The 15,942-nt window shown below is 44.6% G+C and overlaps 1 protein-coding gene across 4 annotated transcripts in view; it reads right to left on the reverse strand.

The window, feature by feature from the left end:
- Window positions 1–15,942, reverse strand: part of ebf3b (EBF transcription factor 3b) — a 120,830-nt gene that overhangs the window by 31,208 nt on the left and 73,680 nt on the right. For all 4 annotated transcript variants that reach the window (XM_057848399.1, XM_057848398.1, XM_057848401.1 and 1 more), the window contains exons 7-8: window positions 3,644–3,725; window positions 1,751–1,868 (exon numbers count right to left, since the gene is read on the reverse strand). In XM_057848399.1, coding sequence (XP_057704382.1) covers window positions 1,751–1,868; window positions 3,644–3,725 — 200 coding nt within the window. The remainder of the gene's footprint in view (window positions 1–1,750; window positions 1,869–3,643; window positions 3,726–15,942) is intronic.

A 15,942-nucleotide genomic window follows, 5' to 3' on the forward strand; every position in this document is an offset into this window, starting at 1 on the left:
ATAAAGCAGACTATTCTGCCTGTTGGCCAATAGGGGGCAGCACCCCTTGATCATTGCAAGAGGCACAAATGATGCTGGGAGAGGCGGATGCTCTTCTGGCTCAGCCACACAAGGCTCAGTCACTATGCCAGCCTCATATCCGAGGCTTTTCGGCGATAGTGAGCTCCAGAGGAAGAGTGTAAAAATACATTTAAAAAAAGCTTTAATGCCAAGCGCCTGCCCACGAGTGTCACGCTGCCTTACTGGACATGACGGGAGTCTGCAAAACAAAGACAGCCGCCGATTTCCGATGCATTTTATAGTAGCAGAGAGAGAAGAAAAAAGGAGGCGGGGGTGGTGTTGTGAAGTAGAACACACACACACAGCCAAGCATCGGGAGGGTGTGTTAAAGTTATTAGACAAAAGACATGTTCAACTGCGCGGTTGACAGTCGCTTCTTTTCTCGCTTTTACAGGGTGTCACTCTGCTGCTTTGAAGTGTGTGGTGAAGAGAGGAATAAAGCATGGGTTGGGTTAACCTGTAAAGAACACACACATACAAATACATTGACATAGGCGCACACACAACACTGGGGGGTCCCAGGGGAGTGGGGGAACATGGAGGCGAGGGCTCAACCTCTTTAATTGCTCTCCTCATTAAGAAACTGGTTGCTAGGCGATCCACACCTATCGTGTCATAAACGCGAAACACACAAACAGAACGTCAGCGAACATAATGACTTTGGTGCTCCGGGCAGGACTTTAATTATTTGATTTTGTTCTCCAGTAGAGGAGTCATTAATAAAGACAAAAACAAATAGATTAGCTTTTTGCCCCACTAGGACTGTGGAGTGTACCAAGATATATTAATTGTCTGCTTTTTTTTTTTTAGTTTATTAGTCGTCGTTGTTGTATTAAACATTACATTTGCTTTTGGTGGTAGAACCATTAATGGCCATTAATGTGTCGAGAATCTCTGTTCACTCAGTGGTGTATATAAACTGTTTGCCCAGCTATAATTGGCCCTTGAAATGTGAAGATAAGCAATTTGCACAATTGCCTCTCGTCGGTTCACCCCTTTTTTTTCTCTATTCTTTCTTTTTTCAACAAACCTTCAACCGTATGCAAGTGGAAAGCGTACAGGTCACAGGGTTATGTTTTGTGCATTTTGCTTTTTGAATTTCCCATGGTTTGGTGGTCCTTTTTCTCTTTCTCTTATGGCTGTGCAGGCAATCAGTCTATCATATGGAATCAGTTGGAAGAAAAACAGTAAGTTCTGTTTTTCTCATAGGTCACCCCCACCACCACCCCAACACGCACACATGCACTACACCCCCCCCCCCACCCGCCCCTCAACCTCTCTCTTTCCTCCCCCTGTTTCAGCTCTCTCACAGCTAAATCTGCAGAACCCAATGACAGGAAATTGACCTCACAGCCAAATTCTTAAGCAATTTGATCATGTTTCACATGAGCTTTTAGGACAGATGTAGGTGCATTAACCGACTGGGAGGAGTATTATCAAACTGTTTCTGAAATAATAAATACACCAGGTAACCCATACTGTTTCCAAACATGGCAGCTGGTAGATAAAGGGATAACTAAAGAGTCTAAAAATGGAAGTTATGGAGGAAAAAAACTAGCGATGCTAATGTCCTAGAAGCTACTAGGTGTGTGCTGGTAGGATGGGAGAAGATGTGAAAGAAGCGGCAAGAGGCTGAACAAACAAAAGATGCAAAAAATGTGCCTACCATTCTCCAGATAAGGAGGCGTACCTTCTGAAGGGTCGAGTCTGCGAGCCCTTCGCCCATGCTTGGAGTTGTTGTGTACGAACATGTTGTCAGAAACGGCCAATACGTGGCCGTCCACGTTGACGGTCGTCGATACGACAACCTGCAAAGAAAGGTGAAAGAGCTGTTAGATGATAACATTTGAAGACAGACCGAAGTAGGCGCGCAGCCCCTTTCAAACACTTATTTTGTGTGGATGTATCACGTTCCCGACCCCAGCCATTTTGCTCTTCAGTGACTTGCATTTGTGTACAGCTAATTGACTTTTGAGCCTCCGAAATACATTTCCGTCCAGCCACTCCGCCAACTGTCATCACGGCTCAAAGCTCAGAATTATTGATCAGCGTGTGCATCTGTTTGAAGATGAAGCGGGCCCACCCCCCTTTTAAAATATTACTGGAGTCATTAGTAGCTGAACCGTGCTCTCTACGATCACTCAGCAAACATTTTGCTAGGATCGGATTCCTAACCACACTCCATATTTCATAATGCTTATTTTTGTTGTTGTTTTTCTGCTGACCACATCTCCAAACAGTGTGGCCACATGTGAATGGCTAAAGTGTGTCTGAGCCGGAAACAGAGAGCCCCTCTCAGGTTTGCCTCGGCGGTAAGTGACCTCGCTGTAGCAGTGGAATTTAGGGGGGCGCTTTTTTCCCCTCTCAGTTAGTTTTTGGGACTGGTGGAGGTGGGGGTAAAGCGAGAAGGGGAAGTGAAAGAGCTCCATTCTTTGGAGCAGGTTCAGAGCTGGGCCAAGCAGAGGATGATGGATTGGGCCCTCTCGGGCCTCCAGCTGGTTTTGGGGGGTAATAAGTGGAGTTGAAGGCATTCAGAGTACATAGGTTTGGCCAAAGAAACACCTATGGAGGAGCATCTGGCAAATCTATTTTGGAGGAAAAACGCTATATTAACTGTTGGACCCAAGCAAGGGGGAGACGAGATGTACATTTTTGCTCCACGGAAAAGTGCTGTACCGCTTCTTCTTGTGGACCCTTTGACACTGGAGCGAGATGTGGTGTCTGTCATGCATCAGTCCACATTCGCCCGCAGGGAATACGCGAGCAGGCAGGAGAGACCTGATGGCAGTGACATCAGGACGAGACACCCTTGTCTTTTTCATGTCTGGTCTTCCTCCTGGATCCAACCCGAGTGCCTATCACCAAGCAAGATGCCCCCCCTCGTCATTTGTCCTCATCCTAATGGTGCAAATCGCTCTAAACTCTAGCAATTTCAACTCCACGTGGCGGTGGGCTGGACAGACAGATGCAGCGTTGGGATAAACCAATTATCAATCGGGGGGGGGGGTCCATCGTTTCAAGGCTGGACTACTTGACACATTAGACGCAGGAAGGTTGAAAGAAGTAGTAAAAATGCTCCGTGGTCATGTCCTTTCGGAATAAATCGCCACATTTTGCCGGCCCGCGACAATGATAGTTTTCAGATGGTGCTACATGTGTATGCTTAAGTGTGCGCATATGTGAGCAAGGTTGCTTGTAGGAGGGAAATATGAATGTGTGCGAGTGTGAGAGAGAGTGCATGCTCACGCATACATGCAGGTATGAATTTCCGCTGTCAGACAGATCATGAGTTAACACTGTTGTTACATGTGCTGAGATGGTCCTCCCCCCTGTGCTGAGGCTCAGAAAGCTGTCAGGAACACAATTGATGGGACTGCTAAATCCTATATCTTTATTTGTGTCAGATGCGATTCCCTTATAAATATTCCGTCCATAGCGCATAAGACACCAGATCCCCGCCCTGGTTTTTTACCTCCCCCAGTGCCAATAATAGATTTAGATTCACATGTGAGTGTGTTTTGATTTATTTCTACAAGGAGGCGGCAGTAGACGGGACACGACGTGTGAAGTGGATTTCAGTCACCTGGAATCTGCGCATGTCTCGTGGGTTCCCTGCATTCTTCAGACAGTTCTGGTTGCACTTGAGGAAGAACTTTAGGAAGAATCTGGAAGAGTGGACACAACGAGGACAAAAGAACATTAGTTTTATGGATTCTCTGAAATAGAGTCAGTCCAAAGGTGTAGTTATATCTGAACTCCCAGAACAAGAGCCCTGTTTAAATGTATTCTGTATATGGATTATAGTGCTCAGTTTTGATGGACGCTGTGAGAGAGAGGTGTTTGTTTGCAGTGGTGGAGATTTCTCAAAGAATACATTCAAAATTCAGTATGTAGCCACTCTCTGTGTCTGTATTCCAAATATTTGAAACACCACTCAGTATAAAGCAACGGGGTTGTTACGAAAGACAAAATCACAGTCAATTAGGTGTTGTTTTCTCAAGACACATTTATTGATACAGCTCTTGTATCTGGTTGAATGAGGTAACACTGTGGCCAGCGAGCACAGTTGATCAGCACAATCAAGCACCCGTTGGAAACGCCATCACAAAATCGATACATTATTTATCTCCTCAAAATCAACACCATCAGTCTCTTTGTCATCGCCTTCACCTGAGTTCACAGGTCTTTCTGAACACCCATCTGCCACTAACATGCGGAAAGTCACTTGATATTCCTCCCACCTCTTTAATCCCAGGACACCCCTGTGCAATTAAAGTTCTCCTGTTCAATAGGGAAGCAAATGAGGCCCACCTGTGACCAGGTCTTGTTTGAAGAGCATCAGGGATAAAGGACCTAACAAGGTGAGAGCGCGCCACAAAACTTATAGTCCTGTCAGGCAATTAGGCGGACACTCCTGGGACCGCCGTATGCCACACACACAGACGCACGCTTTACGCATGCACACACAACCCATGCACTTGTGGGTGGGTGAGGCAATTATGCCACAAATTACAACCTGGCTAATCGTCTCTGAACAAATGTCACGTCTGAGTGAGATCTGGGCCGGGCCGGTTTGTTAGCCCGCCTTGTGCGCACTTTCTCACGGCTCTGGACGAGTTTATCGATAAAGCCCCCCGTCGCCCGAGAGAGGCCCCTCACATCCGACTCAAGACGTGGCAACAGTTAAAGAGGGGGAAGATTAACAACGAGCCGATGAGCGAGCCGCTTCCCAGTGACAGCCTATTGTGCGCTGTTGCACAACTGCGCAGAACAAACAATGAATTTGACTTGTTTTTTCGCAACGTCCCGCCGCAGAATGGTAACTGGTGTTGCTTTGTTTTGTTGCTGTCAGAAATGCTGTGATATTTACTTTCTTCTCACATTTTTTGCATCACGCAGTGCACTTACTGTGGTTTCTATTGTACTCGTGTAGCGGGACCACACAATCACAGCAGCTCATCGGATTAGCATAGATTGCGACGTCAGTCGCCATTGCCGTTTCATCGCGCTAAATACGCGGGCTCGTGTGGCCTGAGAGGACGCTTTCTCAACACTTAAGACTTCCCGTTTCGCCCGGTGGGATTGCGGCCAGGCCGTAAATCAGCATCTGGAATGACCCTCCTAACCCCGGCCACATTAACACATGCGCCGGTCATTTAGAAGCGTTCTTCGATAGACTCCTATACCTTGTACTTGGCCCCGCAGGGCCCAGGAGGGAGAGGTGAGGTGAGAAAATATTTTCCCTCCACATCCAAGGAGCTTTGGCTCGGACATCAATAAAAGACGTTTTAACCCGTGCCAGGATGCTGATTGCCTGTTGGTGTGCGGTGAGGCCATAAAATAGCCGACTTGTCATTAGAGCATTTCACTTGATTGTGTTCACTGTGTTTTCGGGTTGCATCTGTTGGCTGATCATCAAAATGACCATTATGTACTCTAATTCCCTGACCCTGTTTTTATTTCCCCAAAGAGTCATAATGTAGAGCAGCAGACATCTGTGGAAAGCAGACCTGAAATACGACTTTTATTTGTCTGTCGCCTCTCATACAGATTGGGTAAGGCCAGGCAGTGTGTGTTTGTGTGCGTCTCTTTCGCACACACAATTTATGTCTGAACAAGAGATGGAATACATTTGCCAAACAATGCACTGACTTCATAAAACAAACACATTACTTTCCGAGTTGGACTTTTCTTGGATTTTTTTTTAAACGTTGTTCCCCCTACCAAAGAGCAAAAAGTAACAAAACAATAAACGCGAGAAATTGGGTGGCGTGCTCATAAAGAAGCTCCTTTATGTTTACTGTTATGAAGGCAATTAAGCTCAATTTCACCGCTAAAAAGATAAGCTTAATTTTCATCGTCCACGGCAGCGCTCCTATAGCATCCATTACGTTTGAGTTGGTTAAGATTCTCCATGAGCTCGGCGCAAATTGGTCCTCGGTGGAAACGAGAGCAATTAAGAGAGGCCCCTCTCGCTCTCTCGCTCTTTTACTTCTTAAATATCTACAGAAGTTTGTGCTCTTGTTTTGGCACGCACGGAGACAAAAGGAGCTTGTTTAATTGTTTTTTAATGGGATATCAAGTCGTCGCTGCCATTAGATGTTGGCAATGGAGGGCAAAGGGGGATAGTGAGAAAGAATGAACTGCAATTAGGTTTGATTAAAGCTATCCTTCTCAATAATCAGCTGTTCTGACAGGACAGGGGGGCCCTGGTGGCCGCTGAGATGGAGGAAGGTGTTGAGTGATATTAAGGCCAATGAAGGGGATATTAACATGGCTAATTAAAGCGCTTCCAAAGCCGGCAGAGGAGGCTCTCGACGGACCTAGGCCGGATGAAATAATCGGCCGAGGCAGCTATCAGTTGGAGGTGAGAGAGAACAGAAGGGGTGGGGTGGTGTCCATCTGAAAAAAGGAGAGATTGGGGCGGGGAAGCGCCACGATCGAACAAGAGCAAGACATCGAAGAGAATCGAGAGGAAGACTTTCAGAGCTGGAGTTCTTCTTGACATCAAGCTTCTGTGTGTGAGCCAGTATAACTGAGAGCTGACATCAGCTTTTATGTCAGCCTGCCAGTCACGCCGCTCTACAAATCAACATTAGAACAATCTTGCTCGTGCCCTACTCTGTGGCAATTAATACGCTTCTCCCGTTGTACCTCCATGCTCGCCCACTGCCGAAGCTACTAATCATGCCATAATGATTTCTCTCCCTCTGGTCAAAGGGGAAATAGATTGTCTCTTTAGTAATGCAGCAGGCTCGGCGCCTTCCACTCCCTGGCTTCACACAGCCGGTAATTGAGGAGAAAAAGGCCGACTTTGGCACTTTGACTGATTTGAGGGCCGCTAGACCCTCTTATCTTTACTCTGATCATTTTAGGCTGACACTCAAAGGAAGACCCATCGCCCTAATTCTAGCTCACCCTCTCCTATCATCAAACACGGGATAAAAGGGGGAGAAAGTGAGTACAAAAAAAAAAAACAAACAGATGAGGTGATGAAGGCCTCCCCTCATTTAAATGACCAATTTAATTGCCGCGTTGATGTCACTCATGCATAAATGTCCATCTCTGATTAGAATGACGAGGGCAAATAAGGATAGTGTTGCATTATTGAGTGAGTGCTGCAATAACGTCAATTTATTTCATTATAAAAAAAAAAAAACGAGCTTTCCCTGTCACACAATACGCCGACAGATGGTCAGAAGTATCCATACGAGTCAGGTATTGACAAGGCTAAGCTCCCGGACTGGTGCCCCGCCACTAATGACTAGCGTGCAGTGTCCACAGCCGGCAGCCATGACAGTGAGGTCATCCGTTGCAGGGCGGTGAGTATCGATCACCCAGCAGCTCCGGCCCATCAGGCCCCAGCTGCCTTTCCCAGACTCAATGGGCCCCTGTTACAGGAGCCCCCTGTAGAAGGAACAGCTCCCAACACCGAGCTACAATCTGCTGACACCAGATCTCTGCTCTGAGATAGTTGCGCGCGGGTCAATAGCGTATCGGATTTCCAAAACGGCAGGGTCTTAATGTCGAGCCTCCCGCCTTCCCTACCTACTGCTCCGGTTATTAGGCACTTCACTGAACTGCATTCTGATCCCTGTTGTGACAGGGCAAAAGAAGAAATAGAGACACCTAAAGATCTTAATCTTCCCCCTTGAACACTAATGTATGCAACTCTAGGTACCCTGGGAGGCCGGGTCAGACTAGGCCACAATTTCTTTCTCGGGTCGAACCCTTCGCCTTGGCGGTGTCTTCGGGTCTGTTTTTCCTCGCCTTAGCCCAAGTCAACCGCAGCAGCACATTAACAATATTTGCTCTGCCCCGTGTACAAGCACCCAGGGAGCGACCCAAGCAGATCTTATCGCTTCTTTATCAGCGAACAAGTGCCTCTCTATCCAACCTTATTGGGTTTAGGAGATTAACCCCTTCCGCCGCCGGCCCTCGCACGTCTCTTCCGGGACGAGCCGGCAGATGTCACCGCGATTATTATTGTTCGACATCAAATATCTCAACTGTGTATCTGCTGAAATTTATTGGATCTTTTTGAGTACTTTTTCCCCTCTTCCCTTTCTCCAAGCTGCAGCTGTTGTCAGTTCATTTTGTTGTTTCATATTTTTTTCAGTGCTGCGTGTATGGCGGGGGTGTCACAAATAATTGATGCGCTTCCTGTGCGCCCTGTAGATGTAGCTGTGTCCCTCCATTCATCCCTCTTTACCCTCTCCTCTACCCATCCCCCTTTTCCTCTCTAATGGGCAGAGTGGCATTGACATTATTTCACTTGAGGATCCCTCATTCTGTCAATCCCTCTTCATTTACTCCATGGCTGCAGGACTCATTATGGAAGCTCCTTCTCTTTCTCTCTCTCTCTCTTTCTTTCTCTCCCTTTCTCTCTCTCTCTTTCTCTCTGTCTCTCTCCCCTACTTTCAGTCATCCTTCTCACCTCCTCTTCACACTCTTATTTTTCTGTCTCGCTCTGGACACTGTTAGTCTCTTACTTAAGAGAATCGCTCGTCTTCACAAATGGCTCGGTGTCAAGGCCCGCTTCTCACAAGCGAGCTCGGAGGCTTTGAGTGTGAGTTTTAGTGTCAGAGATTAAACAAAAGACGCATAGCTCACGCTAAGTATCCGTCGCGAGTCTAATGCCAGACTCGGAGGCTGTGCGCCTCTGTAGCTCCAGCACGCTGCTGCAATGTTTAGCCCCAAGCTTCTCCGCCTGCACTGCCGCCATCCTCTCGCATGGAGATGCTGCTGAGGCTGTGTACTGTTGCATGCTGCTCTTTGTTTTACTCTATGCCACGTACTTTGAACACAATGTAATGGGACACAAAAGCATCAATAATTCTGCACTATTTTGTCTCGCGTAGTAGCAGAAAATGCCTCTCACACGTGCACACACTGGTTGCGGCCGTTGATACAACATCCAAAATGTGTTTAGTATTCATATAAAAATAACCCATGATGATGATGATGATGATGGTGATGCCAATTAAAATGATCAGCTGTCAGTCAGTGAAGTACAGACCTCTGCCAAGGCTGGGCACCCGTCACTTGGATTAGAACCAAATTGAATACACGCCTCCTGAATAGATGCCTGGAATTTGTCATTAACATCCATGCATTATTCACAAACACCTATATCTGGATCTGCACCAAATGCGTCTGGTTCTTCCTTAGCCAATCTCTAACCCATCAACATTTTTTTCTGGAATAATCCTCCTGATATTAAAAAAAAAACTTTGTCTCAACTTAGGGTAGATGTTAGAGTGACAAAATAACTAAAATAAAGTTTCCTAAACAACCCAAAGTCACACTTTTCCCACAAAGTATTTATTATTGTAACTGCTAAACCTCTATCACAATCAACTAAGGACCTACTGTACCTAATAAACACGTTTCATTGCCTTGTAAAATGTTAGACCACCTTAAATTTCTTGTTCCTTTTAACTCACTGGCCTCCATTGAGGGTTATAGACGTCCAATCTATTTGAACTGGGAGACGCTGGCAGTGAATGATCGCTGCCAAACCTCCCAGTTCAAATGGATTGAACGCCTGTTGCCGTCAACGGCAGCCAAAGATTTAATTCCTGGTGCTAATAAAGATATATTGTGACAAACAGGGAAAGGAAAACGTGGAATGCTTAAAAGCACTGTTTATTGCAATGCCTATATCTACATATTGATGTAAGAATTTACTTGGTTATTTTCAAGAAAACCATGAATAGTAGAGGCGAGCGAAATTTCCGATTCTTAGATTACTCGCGATTCGGCCGTGGAAGATTCGAGAACAATTCACAAACATCCAAATTTCGATTATTGAATTCTAACAGGTAAAGTAAAACTAAAACACAGTCAGCGCGGTCTTCGGGACACAATGAGGAACGAACCGAGACTAAATATTATGTTCAACTCATGCCGTTAGATTTAAAAAAAAAGAAAAGAAAAAAAAAGGAAAAAAAAAACAAAACAATAATACCTGACTACAGCCGACAACCGCTACAAACAACGCCAAGTTGCTAGTTGCTACAAACAAACGGCTACGGTAGGTATCACATATGTGTAGAACTAGATGCGAAATGACAAACGACGGCGGCGTTAGAACATGTACGGAGAACTAGATGCAAAATGACAGACTTGCCGGCGTTAGTAAACAGCCGCCATCTTAAAGCAGTAGATTTCTCTAGAAGGCTCTGTTGTAGTGAATCTAATTAACTTTTTATCTAAAATACTCTTAAATCTGCAAAATCCTGACTTTAATATATATCTTTAAATGATGAAACAGTTTTAAAACTTTGACATGTCGAAAGTAGACAGAAGGGAAATTATGAAGTAACAGGAGCAATTTTAACAACTATAACGGTTGATTCACAATATTAAATTAATTGAATGTAGTTTAAAGCTGCTGATAGAGAATGGGCTTGAGTATTTTATTTACTGTTTTTAACTGTTAATTTGATACTGAAATTGTAGTTTGGTTTTGCCTGAGAGGATTTTGTGAACAATTTTGGAAGTAATGTACAAAACATTAAAAGCGCGGTGGGATCAATAATCCAATTTATAATCGAATCACAGCCTCGGAATCGTAATCGGAATCGTTAGGTGCTCCAAGAGTCACACCTCTAATGAAAAGAGTCAGAATAACAGCGCTCAGACTCTTTGAGCTACATTTTTGTCTTCCTTATATTTGTACAAACAAATGTACCAGGCGTTAAAAGGAACATGAAATACGGGTGGTCATTTTTTTTCCCATGACTGCATTTAAGAGACCTAAAGTACAATCAATTTTAGTCCAATGACTTAATAATCAGTTATTATGCTCATACCAAATAGCGTTAATTGTATAGAGTGTTTGCAGCAAAATATTGCAATATTATATGACCATTTCTGCAGTGATGTAGCTATGTGTTCAGCTGGACAGCAAATAGGCATCTCCTGGTTATTTTTTTGTGTCTCCAGAGCAGAAAAATATGGTGCTTTTGATTAGTGGTCAGCTCTGGAGCTCAGGGCCCTGAGGAAATACCAGTCAGCACCTCCCTGCACTCGTCCGACGGAAGATAAGCACGTGTTAGAGTGAGCTGCCCGGGTGAATAGTTGTATTTAGGGTGTCGGACGCGGGGGTTCTGTAAGTCTACAATGCGAGCCATACAGCGTTGGTCTCCTGTGGTAGCTGGGAGTGATCAGTCTCGGGTAGGAGCAGAGGAATGCAGCTGTTCAGTGAGCCCTAGCAGGGGGGCTTTAGACATTTACTCAGCAGCTATTTTGGACACCGCTCCTATTTGCATGTGCTTGTATGCGCCCCGATCCCGTGAGTCAGTGCTTTTTTTTTTTTTTCACCCCCCTTTTTGCTGCTTCTGCTGTCCGTCCATGCATGCCCAAATGTGTATGAGTGTATTTCGACATCATATTATTACTAATGTATAATACATACATCCAAAGTGGCTGTCAGGACTGGTCAGCCATCATAAAACATGAGGCAGCCACTCTGACATTGCCGCCACATTAACGCATTCTCAGAAGAGAGGGGAGGGGGGGGCAGTGTTTGGACTGTCATGTAGGCAAAGGGGGGTGGGGGGCCGTGGCAGTTGGCGATAGAGACAGAAAGACAGCGAGCGGCTCGGCGCTTAAAGCTAACAGGTAACCTTTCTGTGCACCTAGGACAAAGGCAGGGAGGGGGGGGAGAAAATGTCAAATTAAGAGAGGCCAGGCAGAGAGACGTGGCTGCCATATTTGTGTGAAAGCCCAGTGCTGTTGGCAGCAGAGATGGCTGCTTTCTGATTCATCTGGGGCCGTATGGCAAAGCTTTGTCAGTCTGTGCGAGGTATAAATAATTCAGGGTGAGAGATGGCAATTACAGGGCCCTGCACAACCAAAATGAATATTTTATAAGGACTAAAACTGCCCTGGAATGAATCACACACATGGAGTCACACACATACACACCAGCACGTCACCCATTTGTGTGCGCACAACATATAAGTGAATGTGGACACATATAGGCACAGCCCCCTTGCCCCTCTAACATAGATGTTGTATTGTTGACATTACAACTATTATATGAGCTAAACCCTGTGTTAGGACTTAATGATATTTAATATGCTTGCATGGTGGAAGAAATTTGTATTTCTGCTTTCACCATCACAAATAGGTTTGCAATTTCTGCCAGTTTTGTTGTTGTTGTTGTTGTTTGTCCTTAGCCCTTTGCAAAATTAATTAGTAACAAATGAAAGCGCAAAGTCCTGTCAATAAATCCTAAAGCTCAGCATAAAGAAAGTCTCCTGAGATGCCTCAGCTTTACTTTTGACCCTGTAAATATGGTCTTTGTGTGTGTGGGTGGGGTGGGGTGTTGTGTTGTGTTGTGAGGCGGGGGGGCAGCTAAATGCTAATGGGAAAAGATTAAACCCACTAGCCGCCTGGAGCATTTACCTCCAAACGGTTTTGTCTGTCAGGTTTCCTGCAAAAACTCTGTCTTTATAATGCAGGGACAAAAAATAACATTGTTCCCGAGTCCGGAGGAGCGCTGCGACTTGCTTGAATGGCCATTGTGCGCGCCTCGTAATGATACCTTAGCTTTTGTGCGAGAGAGGCCAGGTAGGGCTGTGTGACATCAGTGTCACACAAGTGCCTCTCTGTACCAGTGTTTGGGGGGAAGGAGTTGGACTACGGTGGGAAAAAAGGGGGACAGATGATGAACTGGAGTTGGTTTTGTAGTCTTAGGACTTCGGCCGGTGTCAAACATATATCGGTCAGGAATATTTTACCAAAATTGCTACATTTTGACACTATTCTAAGAATTAAAATGTATCGAGTAATTTGCAATAATTGTATATAATTACATTTTTACATTACTTTTTTTAAAATAATATTTTATAGAATTCAACAGTCTCACTGAAAAACTGATTGAGCTGTCTTTAATGATGGATGGATGGATGGATGGATGGATGGATGGATGGATGGATGGATGGATGGATGGATGGATGGATGGATGGATGGATGGATGGATGGATGGATGGATGGATGGATGGATGGATGGATGGATGGATGGATGGATGGATGGATGGATGGATGGATGGATGGATGGATGGAGTTTATCAAAGTTAGATTCAAGGAATACTCTTTTGTGTCCTTTCAGCTTTATCGTGAAAGCTGTCAGATAAAGTCAAAGCTTTAACTCTGGCAAAACTTTATACATCTCTAATGTATATACAGTATATACTTAACGGCACTTATATGTATGTACAGTGGTACCTCTACATGCGAGGGTAATTCGTTCCAGGACCTTGTTTGTAAGTCGAAATGGTCGTATGTCCAGCAGAATTTTCCCATAAAAATACATTGAAATTCCATTAATTCGTTCCACATCCCGAAAACCTACACTAAATCCTTAATAAATGCTGCTGGTACTATTGCAAATAGCAATTACACAGAGTAAAACAAATAAATTATGAGTAAAAATCGGAATAATTATTGTAATATTAATAATAATACCTGTAATAATGTAAAGAATCGGGTTCTAATGTTGCGGATGTGTTTTGTGTGGTGTACCTAAACACATCGCGTGGCTGACTTGACAGGGTGAGAGAGGACTTCTTACTTTCACTTTTCATGTTCAGCTGCGGCGGACAGTTGGCATGTTGTGTTGCACAAGTTCTGAAATAAATGATTAAAAACCTGACGATTCTGGAGATTTTTCAGTGATGTTACAATAATAATTGTCACCTTAACTTATAAGACTGGCAAACAGCGGTCAAAGGAGGACCATCAAGATCGTAGACATTCTCCGGCCGTATTGTCGAGCCAGTTCACGGACACGCACACCACGCTCATATTTTTGTATCATTTCCTATTTCATTTCAATGGCAAAGGCATTTCTCTCACAAGAAATTAGCCATGCATCTATCTTGCAGGAAAACAAAGAAACTGCGGCGCTCTCATAAATCGTCATATTTCGAGCATGTCATCGGATATAGAAAAAAATATGGCAAGTCAAATTTTACGTCGGATGTCGGAAAAAATCGTGTATCAAAGCGATCCTATGTCAAGGTACCACTGTACATACTAAGTGTGCATGTATATTTTTTTTCTCCTTTGATTTCTCAAGCAATAATGTGTGAATCTCACTGAGAAATGCAGGCATCTGCTCCACATTCCTGTTAGCATAGCATTTGTCAATGGGCATCACGTTCTGGATGGATGACGTAATAGCTGTTTTTTATCTTTCCGAGCGGGAATGTATTTGTCAGTCCAAAGGGAGGATGGCAAAGCCTCAGAGGGAGGAGACACCCCAAGCATGAAGGCGCCGACCGCATGTGTTGCCCAAAAGTGACAGGCAGGCAAATGCTAAGAGAAGGCTGCTTCCGCGGCGAAGCACGCTGTTAGTGCTACAGCTAGCTGCTGTGTGAAGACGCCTGACAAAGCCTTAGCGTGGCGTGTCTCGCCCCGTTTGTGACTTTTCAAAGAGTGTGATTTGCAAATCACATGAGTCTGTGGGCATAGACCGGGCATGTAAGTGCGGTGAATAAAAGCCCCCCCGCTCCGCCAAGGGAAAGCCTCGCTTGTCAGCCTGCTTCTTTGTCAGGAAGCTGACACATAAATAGACAGTGTTTTGCCAGTCACTCCTCCCCGCTTCGTGTGTACACGTCTGCCTCTGCCGCATCCAGGTTGGGTGGCTTTAGGGGAGGAAATGGTTGAAAGACACCCTGCCGATTCTCGGGGCGATGACTGCAAATATTGTGGGCCACTTCAGAGTGCCTCAAACAACACAATGGGGGTTGATGTGTAAGCAGATAAGGGAAAAAAAGCAGATCGGGTAGCTGGGTCAAAAGCGTCACTACAGGGCCTATTTTTCATGCAAATTACTACTAATGAGCTTCCTGAAATCTGACTAATTATATCAAAGTGATTTCTTTAATTAGTTTGTAATAAGTCCGCACACACGCAAGCATCGCAGTAAACAGATTAAGCTATATGGAGCTAGCAATTTGTCACACTTTCTACGAGGTGCTGTGCAGCTGGCGCTAATGTTGCTTCTCTAAAAGGACCAATAAGTACATTGCTTTAAGAGATATAAATATGTGCCTGGAGGATATTAAGGAGCCTTTCTTCAATGGAAACATGTGCAACTGGAGTGGCTCTCAGTAGACTGAAGACCTACTCCAAGGCTCAACAACCCTTGGTTGGATAGAAACTGAATGGGGCGCAGATTTTTTTCTGTAAAATGAAAAAGTTGAGATGGGTCGTTTCTTTCATCTTGCATAAAAAAGTGGAGGGGGGGGCTAGCTTTTATCAGATTCTCCACCAAAAGTTTTGTTGTACAAATATAATTCTTTGGTAGTTTTTTTTCTCTCTTAGGAATATGTAATTACATAATTGAAAATGTTGCTGAAGACCCTCTATACAAATGGGAAACAATCATGTCCATTTTTTTCCCGGAATCTTCGCAAAGATACTTCCTTGGCCTGCAGCTTCGGTTTAACAGTACTTAGAAACTGAAAATATAACCTCTTTCCGACAAACATATGGAATTACAGTGGTACCTCGACATACGATCGCTTCGGCACACGATCTTTTCGACATCCGACGTAAAATTTGATTCGCCATTTGTTTCTACATCCGACGACATGCTGGAAATACGATGATTTATGACGGTGCCGCAGTTTCTTTGTTTTCCCGCAAGATGGACGCACGGCAGATTTTCTTGTGAGAGAAATCAACGTGGGTTCCAAAAATGTTAGTGCAGGTGGTGAAAAAAAGCAAAAAGGTTAGGATTACCATTGAAATGAAGATGGAAATGATAGAAAAACATAAGGGTTGTGTGCGTGTCCGTGAAGTGGCTCAATAACACGGCCCTAGAATGTCTGGACAGTCCTCTGACGAACTCCGTTCGCCAGT

Source organism: Corythoichthys intestinalis, chromosome 10, assembly GCF_030265065.1.
Source record: "Corythoichthys intestinalis isolate RoL2023-P3 chromosome 10, ASM3026506v1, whole genome shotgun sequence".
NCBI lineage: Eukaryota > Metazoa > Chordata > Actinopteri > Syngnathiformes > Syngnathidae > Corythoichthys > Corythoichthys intestinalis.